The sequence below is a fragment of the Microchirus variegatus genome (genome assembly GCF_963457635.1).
Source record: "Microchirus variegatus genome assembly, chromosome: 15".
NCBI lineage: Eukaryota > Metazoa > Chordata > Actinopteri > Pleuronectiformes > Soleidae > Microchirus > Microchirus variegatus.
The window spans coordinates 19025406-19040176 of NC_139816.1; the positions used below are offsets into that span (position 1 = coordinate 19025406).

Sequence of the window (14771 nt, forward strand, 5' to 3'; positions counted from 1 at the left end):
ACACACTCAGTGTTGCACATTCTTATGCTGTATGTTCATATCAGTTGAATAAAGCAGGCACAAAGCTCTGTTTTAAGCGTTAAGTAGGACACATCATGCAGACTGGCGTAGAAGCTGGGAATCAAACCCACAACCTTTCAGTTGAAAGATTATTTGCTATACCACTGAGCTACCATTGCTCCACTGCGCACAGTCTCAGAAGTTTTCCACAGTTGCACGGTAAATAAACAACAAAGCGGCCAATCGTTTTTTTTCTTTTTTTTTCTTTCGAATATTCATCTCTCACGATAATGTTAGGAGCACGGCCTGACCCCTAAGGATTAATTAGATTAATGGTAGAGGCGTAGAAGCACATAATGACCAATCTCTCTGCACCACTGGGTGGCAGAGAGATGGAGAGCCATGGAAAAGTGCATCAACACTCGGTTCCTCCTCCTCACCCTCTTCCCTTCTCCTCTGCTCCCAGACAAGTCAATGATCCTTAAGAACGCTCTGAGATACATTACACCAAGCCACGGCTGAATCCAGCCTGTCTGCATCGCTGCAGCAGCATTTCACCGGTCGGTCCTCTGTGTGAGGAGATGAATGGAACCGCAGAATATGGGCTGAGGGGATGAAGCGACAGTGGTGAAATTGGATTCTTAATGACGAGCGAGTCAAGCGAGTGGCTCAGTGAGATAAGCGATAAACGCAAAACAGGAAAATATGCAATAGATAATGAAAAATTACAATGGAGAGCTATTTATCAGGCGAAATAGCCACAACTGCATTTTCTTCCTTCTCGTATCACGTATGAAATTTGTGTCATTAACGGTGCTCAATTGACAATGATACTGTACTGTGAATCACTGCAAACATTGTGGAAAACAACCAGTAAGACTAAATGAATGAATGAAAAAAAAATATATATAATACCAAGGTACATACATTCATTCAACTTCCTACATAGTGTGTCTTTAAAAAAAACACCTTAGTACGTCAAATAATCATCAAAAAAAGGAAACACCATCAAAATAGTTTTGCTATGATATAATGTATTGCAACAAAAAATGAATTGCCAAAGTCGTTAACATGCAAGAAAATACCATGAATTAACGATGCCATGATATAATACACTGTACAAATGGCCACAAAAAATGCAAAAAATTTAATAAAAAAAAGTTTTGTAAAATAGAAACAAAAGCTAGTGTTAATACTAGTGTTGTACATAAATATGTGCTCCCTTAAATGGCCACTAACGTCTAAAGAAAACTACAACTAAACTTAAGAATGTGACCAATAAGTAAACAAATAAATAAATCTGCTGTAAATTGTATTTTTATAAGATGGTGAGATTGAAGGTTTTTGGTCAATAAATAAAAACTGACACAATAATAATGAGTATGTGCGCACATACACTTTCTTTTCAACTTATCACATGATGTCTATATGTATATACATAGGTATGTATATGTGCATATATATGCATATGCATATATACATATCCAATCTCCAAAAACCTTCAATCTCACCATCTTATTAAAATATGTACACACACACACACACACACACACACACACACAAACGGTATACATACAGTATGTAGTCTATGTACTTCCCATATCCACTCACATGTTGTCAGTGTATGCTGTTCTCCAGGGCCCCTGATTGAGTGGTCACCCATAAGCCTATTGGGATGGTGATGTTCTTAGATGTCACTGATGATGGTGGGGGCTTTTCTGTGTGCGAGAGTATTAGTGGGGCTAAAAGCAGTAATACCATCAGGACTAAAGTGGGTCTTGTTTTCAAAGCGTGGTAGAAGAAGGTGGTAGACGGGCAGAAAGAGGAGGGGATCTTAAAGGTCCTGAGGAATCAGTGCATTCACCTCGTCTTGGGAGCCACTTGCAGATGCTCTTTCAGGTTTCTAGACATGTTTGGTAAAGTAAAGGGCCTCCTCAGTGGGCCACAGGGGCCAGGGGCTCCTGGGTCCACCAAGGTGGCCCCTGATCCAGCTCCTGCTCCTGGTCCAGCTCCTGCTACAGCCAAGGTAAGAACGGTTTAAAAGGAGAGAAAAGTTATTTGTATTTAGAGTAAATAAAAATGATCTTATTTTCATTCATACTGTCTGGGGCATCTACGAGCACCCATTCTCACAATCATCACATCAGCATGTTGTCAGTAGCAGTGTTAGGAATTGAACCCTCTCCCTTGTGTTTGAAAGACACCACTCACCACCACTGAGCCCCTGTGGATGTGTATTGCCGAACAAACACGTGACTTTGTTCTAAATATTGTTTTGTCTTACAGGAGGAGAAAACAGCCAGTAAAGAGAATGAGGCCAAACCACAGGGTAAGTCATCATGTATTTTAAAACATGTTAAGCTTATTTTTAATGCTTTCATCTGTGGTAAATTAATATGGATATATACATACGCACAAAGATAATTTCACAATTATCACATCAAAAACAACCAAAACCGTTTTTTACAATTGTGATTGTCGCGCAAACAAGCAGATGGCCGACAACAGAACAGATAATAATTTGTAACATTAATTGACCTTCAGTGGATTCTTGTGCTATCAGTTCAACACCTGTCCTGTTTGCGCCAAACAGTTTAAACTGAGTCAATCTAACTGTACAATGTGCTTGGTCTCTTCAGGACTCGCGCTGATCATTTCTAACCTGCTTGTCCACAAGATGTATCTTTCTCCTCTATAATTATATGTCCCAGTTGTGTGCTTAAGAAGCACAGCATGAAACTACACTAATAATAAGAAGTTGTTTCCTGAAATGAGCATATGATCATCTGCAGACTTATGTATATGAAAAACAAGATAGACATTTACTGTGTGGGCTACTGTTTATCAAGGAACAATAAAAAAGCAAACATATCATGATTTTGATGAAGAGGTCAATGCTGGCTTTCAAAGTCCTTCACAGCAAAACAGGTAGAAGAAGAAAAAGTCAGTAACATTAAAAACTGTATAACAAATCATGTATCTTCTCCCAGAACATGTGGAAAATCAGGTTGAAGCAGCCTTGTTAAAGTCTGTGATTTGTTGAAAATGACCAAGAAGATTAAAATATGACTAAAATGTTACATTTTTCAGCAGCTGCTCCTGCTCCTGCTCCTGCTCCTGCTCCTGCTCCTGCTCCTGCTCCTGCTCCTGCTCCTGCTCCTGCTCCTGCTCCTGCTCCTGCTCCTGCCTCAGGTCCTCCAGCAGCTCCAGCAACCCTTGGACCTAAGGGGTAAGTCCTGCAAACTTTTTCTAATTTCTTGTTGCTTTAGAAACACATCACCATCAAATCAGAAGTGATTGTTGAGTGGATGCATTAATATATTAGACACAAGTGTAAAATAAATTAAAGGGAGTGTATATACAGAGTACTATCCCTGGAGCACCCTCCAAACCTTCAAATTCCACTTGGCACAAACATGCATCATGAACCAGTATCACATTAAACAGCTCCTCTGTCACGATGGCAAAGAGAGAGACAGAGACAGAAACCCTGAGAGATGAAGCAGCATGCCAGATCTTTATCCCCTGGTGCTACATGCATGTTGACAGAGGGCTGACCTGAAAGTGGATTAAAAGCTTTTCAGCTTTTTTAGCTTGAAGAAGCTCAGCAAAGCCGCTGCCTCTGTCCCAGCAATAAAAACCACGGAGGGTGACGACAGCTTCAACCCTCGCAGCTGTAAACAAACATTTGAACACTTTTCTTGTTGTTATAGTTCCATCAGGGGATAGCGAGCGAGGGTTGTTAAGCGTTGGTGCACTGCACTTAAAGATGTCAGCCATCAGCTTGAGCGAGGAGTGGAATAAATATCATGAGAGTGCCAGGGGTCTGAAGGTGATGTGTTGTACTCCACCGCGGGGCGAGCCTGATGCCAGCTTGTTATTGGCGTGTCGTAAAAGAGGCTTGTTTATCTCCAGCACCGCAGTGTCTGATGATTATGATGTTAAAATATAAATGCTCAGACTTGAAGGCCAAGCTCCTCAGAACCTCTATGAATCAACATTGATGATCCTAATCATGTTTCAATCACCTTAATTGCCATTCTGGGGGAAACGAGGCATATTCTCAATCATAAAGCACTATATTGTATGATATTGTTCATTATTTTTTTTTACCATATTTGAGTTTCTCCAGGACGGTAAAGTAAATGGTGTTTAAAGCCAAGTCATATCTACATCGACTGGATTTCAGGGGAATTATGGGATTTCTTTTTCACCTACAATATATTTATGAATACAGAGTGTTTGGGAGTGAATAGTACTGACAAATATTTTTAGAATTGGTCCGATTGCTGCTTCGTCTTCCTGCAAAAACTCTCAAGTGAACTCTAAGAATTCAGAATGACATTAATGTTTGAGTAAACATGTCAGAGTCTTACAAGAAAAAAACATTATGAGGCATTCATCTGTGACAACGAGCACTTTTGGTGGACATAAAGAAGAATAGTGCAGTTGTCCAATTGTTTTATTATTGTTGCACAAACCACATTTTTAAGTGTAGAACCCAGGCTGAAATATCCTGGAATACACCTTTAATGAAAAATTCAAATCAAGATCAAATATATAGTAAAAGGAATTATCATCTTTTGTTGTGTGTTTTTAATGTATTTTAATTGCATAATCTGTATTTATGTGATGTTTAAAAGAAACTCACACTCTTATTCTTTCTCTGTTGACTTCATTGACGTTAACAAAAGGTTGCAATCATCAAAAGTTAATGTCGTTTTTTTATTTTCATTACCATGTTGTTCATACATTAACAATAATATCAAGCAACTTCAGAAGTTGTGATGATTTACAGTTGCCGTGTATCTCGGCCGGTGTAATACTGAGAGTTGTCCACCAGGAGTCGACACATGAACACATTATATCTGAGCTTGAAGTGTGTGTCAGCTTAGCGTTTCCATTTAAAATGTCATCTCACAGTCTGAATGTCTTTATTTAAATTCACATACATATATTATAACGGAAAAACAGCTGAAATATCTGAGTGACTCGGTTGTGGCTCATTAATAGGAAACATTTCCCAGAGGGATAAAGTAGGATTAGTGAGAATGAGGGTGAGGAGGGTGGAGGGCTCAGTATGACAAAGCAGAAAAATGACAAAGCAGTTCCAGAGAAAAGTGTAGATACAGGTCTGTGTACGAGGGAGTTGTTCAGAGAAATACTAACCCTAGTGAAATATGAGGTAATTCCACTCCCCTTATTCCACCATGAAGAAGCAGAGAGGACAACGTTTTCTTTTACAACTTTATTTTAGTAGTTATTTGGTCACACTTTATTATAGAAATAAATGAATAGTCTTCTCCATTCTGTACCAGAGTGACTCCATCCAAATAAATAGCCCTGTAATCCTCTTCTGTAGTGATTATCCACATGCAGGAAAACAGCTACTAAGTGCTGAACAGTGAATTGTTTTCAAGTTCGAAATTGCAATTTAAACAGCAGTTTGCAAACTGCAAAGGTTGCAATTTAGCCTGAATATTTGACTGAGGGTTTACACCTAACTTTAAAAATGGTGAGTCATGTCTTTAAGTTGTCATTCTTGTATTGATGTGGATGCTTCATCACATTTTGAATCTATTGAATGATGAAATGAAGCAAATGTCTAATCATGTCAATGTCTCTTAGAAAAGTACAACGCCTTCTTTCGGCAGTGGATCATCAAGTAAATTAAATTTCATTTATATTTATATAGCTCAGCGCCAGCTTCATCTTCAGCATCCTTTGTCCAGTATAATCACTCAACCTTGTCTCTCTTACTTTATCTCCAAACCGTTCAACCTGAGCTGTCTCCCTGAATATGCTAATTTCTAATCCCGTTCACTCCCAATGAAAATCTCAGCATCTTAGGCTACTCCTCCTGCCTTTTAGACAGTGCCGCCAAGCCACACATCATAGCGTAGGTCTATGTTTGTCATTTTTTTCTTTGTATAATTGAAATGAGAGATTTCCCATAAACTGTTCAGCACTTGTTCATACACCAAACATCATACATTGGTGCATCTTCAGTACATCAGAAACTGGGTTACCGTCCTTTACTACTATTACACACAATCATTTAAGTGTTAAAGGGGAATCACGTGAACTTCCTGAGCTCATGAACAGATGTCTTATTTTCTGATGGCATTCTCCATCCTCAGAGAGGATGCGGCCCCTCCTCTTCCTCCTCCACCATCACCACCACCCATCATCATCAACAAGTACTCAGATGAGCATCTCAGAGCCATCGGCAAACGCATGAGAGAGAGAAGGGAGCTCTACAGGGAGAAAGTGGTGGACCCATACGCGTCTTCCCCCGAGATCAGCCCTCCTGTCAGTGAGTACAAACGCAGCATTGATCATACGTGATGTGTGTGTTCCTTGCGCTCGACTGAGCTCTTGACACTGTCCTTTCAGCTCCACTGCTGCGCAAAGACAACTACGCAAAAGTCGTAGAGGAGAGGAAGAGGCAGGCGGAGGAGGAGCGGATGAAGAAGGAGGAGGCTGAGACAAGGAAGAAAGAGGAGCAGGAGAAGAAGAAGAAGGAGAATGAGCAGAAGAAGAAGGAGGACGAGGAGAAGAAGAAGGAGGAGGAGGAGAAAAAGAAAGCAGAAGAGAAAGTCAGTCAAGACATGAAGACGAGGATCACTAAAGCTGCCTGGTTTTCTGTGGACTTGGTGCTGAAGCCACTCGAGGACAGTGTGGACTTTATGCTGGGGCAGACCATCGACCCCTTCACTGACCGACGCTACGTCGCCTGGCTGAGCCTGGTCACTCTGGCGTTCAACTACAACACCTGGTTCATGACGGCCCGTCTGTGCTTCCCGTACCACACCGCCAGCGCCATCCCATACTGGTTCATAGTGGACCTGCTCGCTGACCTCATCTACCTCATAGACTCTGTCATCTTCCAGGCCCGCAAACAGTTTGTCAAAGGAGGAGATATCATAGTGAGTCTGACGTGCTGCTGCTGAGTAGTGCAGAGTGGGTAAACATGGTGGAGTAGCGGTTACACCGTTGTTGCCTTGCAAGCAAAATGACCCAGTGGTCTGAACAAGGGCCTTTTTGCATGGAGTTTGCATGCTCTCCCTGTTTGTGCGTTGGTTTTCTCTGTCCCAAAACATACAGAGCTTAATTGGACACTCTAAATATCCCATAGTGTTTGTCTCTCTGTGTTTGTCCTGCGATGGACTGGCAACCTGTCAAGCCTTTTGTCCAATGTCAGCTGGGATTGGCACCAGCAACCCCGTGACAATCATGTGGAGGATAAATCGGTAGAAGATGGGCGGATGATTTGACCACTTTTAATGTAAAAAAATAATGCATGTTAGGACAACGTTGTCCCTTGTCTTTTCTGTCACTAAAAGCCACTTATTTCTAACAGGAGAGTGACAGTGACAGACACCAACACATTCATCCTGTCCTAGACAAACCTTTGGATCAATCATTTCCCTGGCCAGTGCTTCTATAAGCAGTTTTAACACTCCTGTGTCAGGAGACCCACACAAATACATCACAACAGATTTTTTTTTTTTGGACTCGGCAGCTGTCCCAAACAAATAATTCCAATGTAGACATGATTCACCTCTCAGCTCCTCACTTCGAGCAAGGCTTCACAGAAGTTCCCTATATTTTCTTGCTTCTCCATAAATAACTAAATACCTTCAAATGTAATGAATATACAAACCACTAATTCTACTATTCATTCGTTCTAATTCCAACTCACAGCAATGTAGTATGTGACCTGTACGTTACATACTACATCTAGGTAGATACTGTGCAGAGACATTTAATTGCAAAAAAGAGAGAGATAATATTGAAATAAATCAATAAATAAAAAAGGTTGATTCAGCAAATTTTTACAAAATAGCACAAAATAAAAGTGTAAAAAGAGCTAGGATGATTTGAAGGACATTTAAATATATATATATAAAAAAACAATATATAGATTGCAGTCTCATAGTTTCATGGTTCTATTATCCTCTGACATTAATAATGAGCCCGGTGATTGTGTTTTGTTGTTGATAAAGATCAGGTGACATTCATACAAACCTTTGACTCTTTTCAGAAAGACAGAGTGATGACAAAGGCCAACTACAGGGATTCCCAGAGATTTAAGGTATTGTTACATGAATTTGTCGAATGCTGGACTTGAGTTGAGCTTATGTATGTGACATCATCCCCTCTGTCTCTTCATGTCCACAGATTGACATGCTGTCTCTCATTCCTTTTGACCTGCTCTACTTGCAATTTGGATTCAAATCCATTTTCAGATTCAATCGTCTGCTGAAGGTGAATTCAACGTGTTTTGACAGAATGTGAATCCTACCTCATAACCAACCGATGCCACTTTTGTCCTTCGTGTTTCCTTTCCTGATTTTCTCCTTTCAAGGCCGATACATTTTTTGAGTTCAGTGATCGTCTGGAGAGCATCATGGCCAAAGCTTACATCTGGAGGTAAGACATGTTTATTATTATTATAAAGCCAATGTTGGTTGTGATTGGTTACAGTGAAAGGATGGGAATATTTCTGCAGTAGAAAGAAGTTCCAGTAAGAAATGTAGTAAAAAAACAAACTCCCTAATATGCATCAGCATCATCACTGGTGGCAATGATGGAGCCACTAGAAGCAAAGAGGAAGAGAGCAGAACTGCACGGTAACATCTTTCCTCCTCTGTCAGAGTGATTCGGACCATCGGTTATCTCCTCTTCATGCTCCACCTCAACGCCTGCTTCTACTACGTGGCTTCAGAGTATCAGGGCATCGGCACAACCAAGTGGGTGTACTCTGGCCGTGGCAGCGCGTGAGTACAGTGTCTCCATCTTTTCTGCACATTTCACATTTGCAGTTATTTGTTCTAAACATCATTTACCACACTGTCAATGATAAAGCAAAGAATAATTTGTGTGTTTTTCTTTAAACATGTAATGAACTGCAGACTATATCAGTAAACTGCCTATGCGGTTTTAAAGTTTTGAAATTGAAACTGAAATGATTGAGCCTTTTATATTAACATCTTTTTAGTTTTGATGCTAACTGTAGGCTCTCCTATGTAACAGCAATGGTGCTTTTCCATCATACAGTACCTGCACGGCACAGCTCGACTCTACACGGTTTGGTTCGTTTTCCATTACTTCATAGTACCTCCTCAATGTGGGCGGAGTCATTGTAGCACGGCTGCATGGAACTGCTAAATGACATGTAATGTCACTTTATATGCGTCAAACACAAACGAGTGGCTTGTAAAGCACTTCTTTTCGATGTACCGAATCAGTTAATTTATTTTGCTTTTGAATTTTCTCAGTACTTCCTGCATTACCAGACAGGTTTGATTCCTGTATCGGACGTTGCGCTCACGACTCTTCCAGTCACGACACTCTGTCAATCAGTGACCGGCAGTCTGTCAACGTCCCGTTTAGTATTGGCTCAGATTGCTTGGAATCTCTTCAGAGCAGGTACTTTAAAAAAAAGTACCAGGTACTATGAAAAGCAAAAAAAAAAAGAAAAAGTGTGTCGAGTCGTGCTGTGCTGGAACTGGGTAGTGGAAAAGCGCTGTAACACACTTGGAAAGGAAGGGTGAGGTGAGGGCTAAATTTTACACACTCAATCCTCTATTATGTCTCACAGATTATTAATGTAAATTGACATGTTGGTGGGACACAGTGTGTGAATAATAATTTACTCTTGATGCCTATTTTGTTGGTTATTAATGAATGAATCCCAAACTAAAACAGTTTCCTTTGCATTTAGTAAGAGTCATTTTTTATAGTTGTCTGTTTTATTATTTTTCATTTGGTCAACAAATATAAAGTGGTGGCTTATGTTTGTCATTCACATGCAACACAAGATGAGCCAAAGCTGCAATTTTGTTTATTGTATATATATTTATAATATACATATTATGTTCCGTGTTTGCTGCTGCCGCAGTTACCTCAGCTGCTTCTTCTATGCGGAGAAATCCCTGCTGATGATCGCTGAGCTGCCGTTTCCTGAAACCATGTTCGGGCAGATCTTTCAGATGACTAACTACCTTTTTGGGGCATTCTTTATGTCCGTCATTCTCGGCCAGGTAGTTGTCTTTGTGATATATTTAATTCCCGTTCATTTTTAACAATGATTGGATTTTTTTTTGTCGTATCAAGCGTCTTAAGCAACTGACGTGTTTAGTGGGTTTCCAACAGGTTGCTATGCGACATGTTCAGTGACAAGATCGACAAGATGGCTACAGTGTCAGAGAAGCCCGTACTACTTACTATCATTACCAAGGAGAAGATTATTAATTTTAACCTAAACTAAATAAGCATATACATATAAGTAATATTTAAATCACAGGGAACATCAAAAAATACTGTTTATTCATGAATCAACAATACAACTAGTTATAATTTGATTCATATAAGACACTTTTTATTACATGGTTGGTTCATTATTTCACTTCCTTGCAGCGAAGACCTCCAGAGAATTAAACTGAAAACTGGGAGAGTGAAGCAACAAAAAGCTGAGATTTTGAGTACTGCAGTTCTTCAAAACACACACACACACACACTTTCTCTCTCTCTCTTGTTTCTCCATCAGTCCAGAGCTCATCCTCTCAGCCCCTCTAACTTCGCCCCCCGCCCTCTCCACAGGTACCTGCGCTGTTACTACCACGCTGTTCGCAGTCTGATCAACATCGGGGGTCTTAGCGAACCCAACACCGTCTTTGAGATTTCCTTTCAGATGTCTAACTTTTTCACGGGCGTCTTTGTGTTCTCCAGTCTGATCGGACAGGTAACGCAGAGACAGGTTGTGTCCGTAGCATGAGTCCGTCCTAGAAACCAGCAACTCTGAGTCACAGTCATCGTCTCCTCTTCTACTTTTGTCAGTTCTATGGTGATGTAGACGTGATAGATGAAAGAAACCAGTCGTGTTAGAAACCACACTGACAATCATTAGTCGTAGCACTACCACTACCATCATCTGTTGTTGTCATTCATTCATTCTTTCTCTGTTCATGTGTCTGTTCTTTCCACCTTCTGGTCTCAGATGAGAGACGTCATCGGTGCAGCCACAGCAGGGCAGACGTACTTCAGAGCCTCTATGGACAACACGGTGTCCTACATGGTGACCAACCACATCCCCTCTCTGGTGCAGAACAGAATCCGCACCTGGTACACGTACACCTGGGACGCTCAGGGCATGTTGGGTGAGTAGACTTTTTGCTAAAATCCTTGGATCAGTTCTTCTAGAACAGTTAAGTGTCTGAGTAAACTCTTTCTGATTCGCCTCAATGCCTTTAGATGAGTCGGACCTGCTGGACAAGTTGCCTCTGGTGATGAAAACCGCCATCGCTGTGGACATCAATCTGGTGACCTTTCAGAAGATTGATCTCTTCAAGGTGCAGGCCTGTGACAAGAGACACCAGAGACACTATACGACAGGCAAACCCAGATGCATTATGTGTGTTTTTTTCCTCAGGGTTGTGACCAGCAGATGTTGGTGGACATGCTTTTGAGGCTCAAGTCAATCATATATCTACCTGGAGACTTTGTCGTCAAAAAAGTGAGCTTGTTAGTCATGACTGAGTTTAAAAGTGTATGTAAAGGTAACTGTTCAAGAACCTGGTTTGGGATCCACAGGGAAGATCCAGAACCTTTGCGTGTCAAATGTCTATAATTTATAATTATGAGGTGTCCAGTTGCCTTCAGCTAAGTCCAGAAGAAGACTATGACTGAGAACCTTCCCAAACAACATAAACAAATGTTTGTTAGATTCAAACCATTGTCAAGTGAGCTCACAAAAAATGTATCATATCTAGTATTTAGATATGTTAGATAAAACTTCCGTTGCAACATTAACTTCTGCCTGTGCAGGGCGACATCGGTAAAGAGATGTACATCATCAAGGGTGGAGCAGTGCAGGTGGTGGGAGGACCTGACAACAGCATCGTGTTTGTCACGCTGAAGGCTGGATGTGTGTTTGGAGAAATCAGGTAAGATGAGGCTTCGTCACCGTCAAAAAAATCCAAATGATTAAATGTAGTGCTTTAATTTAAACGACACTCTCTGACATGTAAAGCAGAGGTGTCAAACTCAAATGACCTGGGCAGCCAATGAGGGTCTAGTCTGGTCAAGAGAGAGTTGGTCTAAGGGGAAAAAAAGTGTGAAAAGAACAATTTGAGCTTAAAATGATAACACACAATACTCCATCATGATATTGCAATAAAGGTATTCAAGATGATGTTTTCCAGAATTTCAAAGTAAAAGTGCTTGCGTTGATATGAAACGATGTATAATTCACAGTAATAACATATTGAATTATTTATAGCAATATTAAGTGGTGGGTTTGACACATCTGACCCAAAGGAATATTCAGTGATTATATGTCTTTTTGTCTCTCAGCCTGTTGCAGTCGTCCAAAGACGGAGGAAACAGACGCACAGCTAATGTCAAAGCCTACGGATTTGCCAACCTCTTTGTCCTGGAGAAGAAGGATCTGTTTGACATCCTCATCCACTACCCCGAGTCTCAGAAAGTGCTGGCCAGAAAGGGAAAGTGCGTCAGAATCTTTAGGTTTTATTCAATAATCAGCCTTTCCATTTATTGAGTTTTTACTAAACTTGCTGTTCAATGGATGAGGGGGTGGAGTTGAACTTGTGACTATGCGGTCTTTGTACACAAGGTACTGGTCTTTACCACTGAGCTACTCACCCCGCGTGTTGTGTTTCAAAATAATTTATAATAATAATAGTTTGTGGTGGGTCTGTTCGTTGACGTTGCATAGTGTGGCTTTAATAATTCTTACTTCAGGCAGTTGCCTGTTAAGTCCATAATCTCAGGATTTCTTTGTTATTTCTTCACTACATTTCCTTACAGAAGCATAGGGCATTCCCTCTATTCCTTAACAATGTTTTATTATGTGTGTGTTTCTCTGTGTGTGTGTCTGTAGGAAACTTATGAAGGCCAAGGGTCCGGCAGCAGCGAAGGCAGAGGAGGACAAGAAGAAAGGTCTGGCTCTGTTTGGACCCAAACCAGCTACGCCCAAACTGTTACGAGCTTTTGGAGGAACGCTGAACAAAAATGTCATTGAAAGATTAAAGGTAGAGGGGACTTTTTTTTTCAATTCAAAATATCTACGTATATCATTCGTCGAGGGAATTTATCTCACTTTTTTATTTCTCTATGTAACATAACAATTAACGTTTAACCTTGTGTGTGTTTCAGAGTGCTGCTGGTGGCCACTGATTTTTATTTTTATTTTATTTTATTATTTACTCCTTTTTGGGAGTGTACAGCTTAATCTTCATCATAACAGCTCTTTTGTACCAGGTCTTTTTTTCCTGATAGCATATCATATTGTTTGAGAGGATTGCTCCTGTCATTGCTTATTATCCATAATTAATAATTTACATTCCTAAGTGTATATAAATAGCTGATTGTAGCAAATGCCTGACTGAATTGCAGGTAGGGTAGCACAGTGGTTAAGACTGGTACTGTGTGTGCAGGGACATCATGGTCACAAGTTCAAATCCACTCCTGGCAGGTTGTACTCAAGTCCCTTTAGTAAGTTGCTTTGGATGAGAAGCATCTGCTAAATGACATGTACATTAAACATATATTTTGAATTAGTTGTGATACGTCCTCTTGTTAATACTGTTGCTTACTGTATATCCTGAATGAATAAATTATCCTTTTTTTGTTTGTCTGCTTTTATTGGCTTAACATTCAGTTTTCCAATTATACTGAAGCCCCATCATTCTAAAAGCTGTTGTGAATCACACTTGTTTAATGAAACTGTATCTGCTTAAATAAATGATCCTCTGATTTCACAAAAGTGTACTTCCTGTTTCATCGCTTCTCCCTGTGTGTGTTTGTCTGCACCGCTCAGACAGAGTGACACAGAGAGAGAGAGCCATGCTGAGGTGTAATCCTGTTAGCTGGTCAAAGACATGGTGACGACTATTAACTAAGTGTTCTCTGTGTTTGTGAAGTCTGCAGCACAGAAGGCACTAAACTAACCTCAGCTCAGTCTACTTTTACACCTTTGAGCCACATTCAGTGTTTCTAACTTTAAAAAGGGTAGAACCTTAAATGTGGAAGGAGACATGTTTCTTTTTCCTTTTTCAAAAAGTCAGAATTTGTAATCTAGGTAATTTAATCCCCTATAACCACTTTTAATTTGCTAAAAACATGTTGTGAATGTTCCCTCATGGGCTGGACTTGAATCAGCTGTGGTGATTGGCAGCTGATCTGGTGTTGATTGAAGGATTTCCTGCAGGTGCTCAGGGGGAATCAGTCTGGTGTTGGGATGTACAGTAAGATCACTGCACAACAAGGATTTTAGGATTCAAGTCTACAGAAGGATAAGTGGATGCAGCAGTCAGACTTTTTGCTGTAACTCACACAGAAGCCAACCATGTTCAGCAGGTTGAGAAATATTGTGGGAACTCCAGAGCCTCCGGCTGCTGCTGCTCCTCCTCCTCCTGCCTCAGATCCACCAGCGAAGGTAAAGTCCGCTCTCTTTCTAATACAGTATATGACATATACACTGATCGGCTGCAAAGTTATAGATGGTAATTGGTTTGAATGTGATGACAGATCTCAATGCAGAACCATCAGTCAGAAGTTTATTGAAGCAGGTACAAATACATTGAACGTTGTTTCATATAAAATATAAAATAGATGCCATGCATACAGGTTTCTCGTCAAGACAAATTTGCGAACCCTGTCCCAGGCCTTTACTTACATTTACACAAGCAAACAAGGACATCAAGTAATGTGTGTGTATGTGCTCTGTGTTTGAGAGTCGATGT

At 40.5% G+C, this 14771-nt stretch overlaps 1 protein-coding gene across 1 annotated transcript in view; it reads left to right on the forward strand.

Annotated features, from left to right (window-relative positions):
- Positions 1-1909: 1909 nt before the first annotated feature.
- Positions 1910-14771, forward strand: part of cngb3.1 (cyclic nucleotide gated channel subunit beta 3, tandem duplicate 1) — a gene marked incomplete at both ends in the record, with an annotated part of 42283 nt that continues 29421 nt past the window's right edge. Inside the window, 17 exons of the mRNA XM_083901787.1 lie at positions 1910-2026; positions 2287-2329; positions 3091-3229; positions 6141-6316; positions 6397-6929; positions 8048-8098; positions 8185-8271; positions 8372-8436; positions 8661-8783; positions 9908-10049; positions 11006-11165; positions 11260-11357; positions 11438-11521; positions 11833-11951; positions 12361-12513; positions 12908-13058; positions 14366-14464. Coding sequence (XP_083757913.1) covers positions 1910-2026; positions 2287-2329; positions 3091-3229; positions 6141-6316; positions 6397-6929; positions 8048-8098; positions 8185-8271; positions 8372-8436; positions 8661-8783; positions 9908-10049; positions 11006-11165; positions 11260-11357; positions 11438-11521; positions 11833-11951; positions 12361-12513; positions 12908-13058; positions 14366-14464 — 2340 coding nt within the window. The remainder of the gene's footprint in view (positions 2027-2286; positions 2330-3090; positions 3230-6140; positions 6317-6396; positions 6930-8047; positions 8099-8184; positions 8272-8371; positions 8437-8660; positions 8784-9907; positions 10050-11005; positions 11166-11259; positions 11358-11437; positions 11522-11832; positions 11952-12360; positions 12514-12907; positions 13059-14365; positions 14465-14771) is intronic.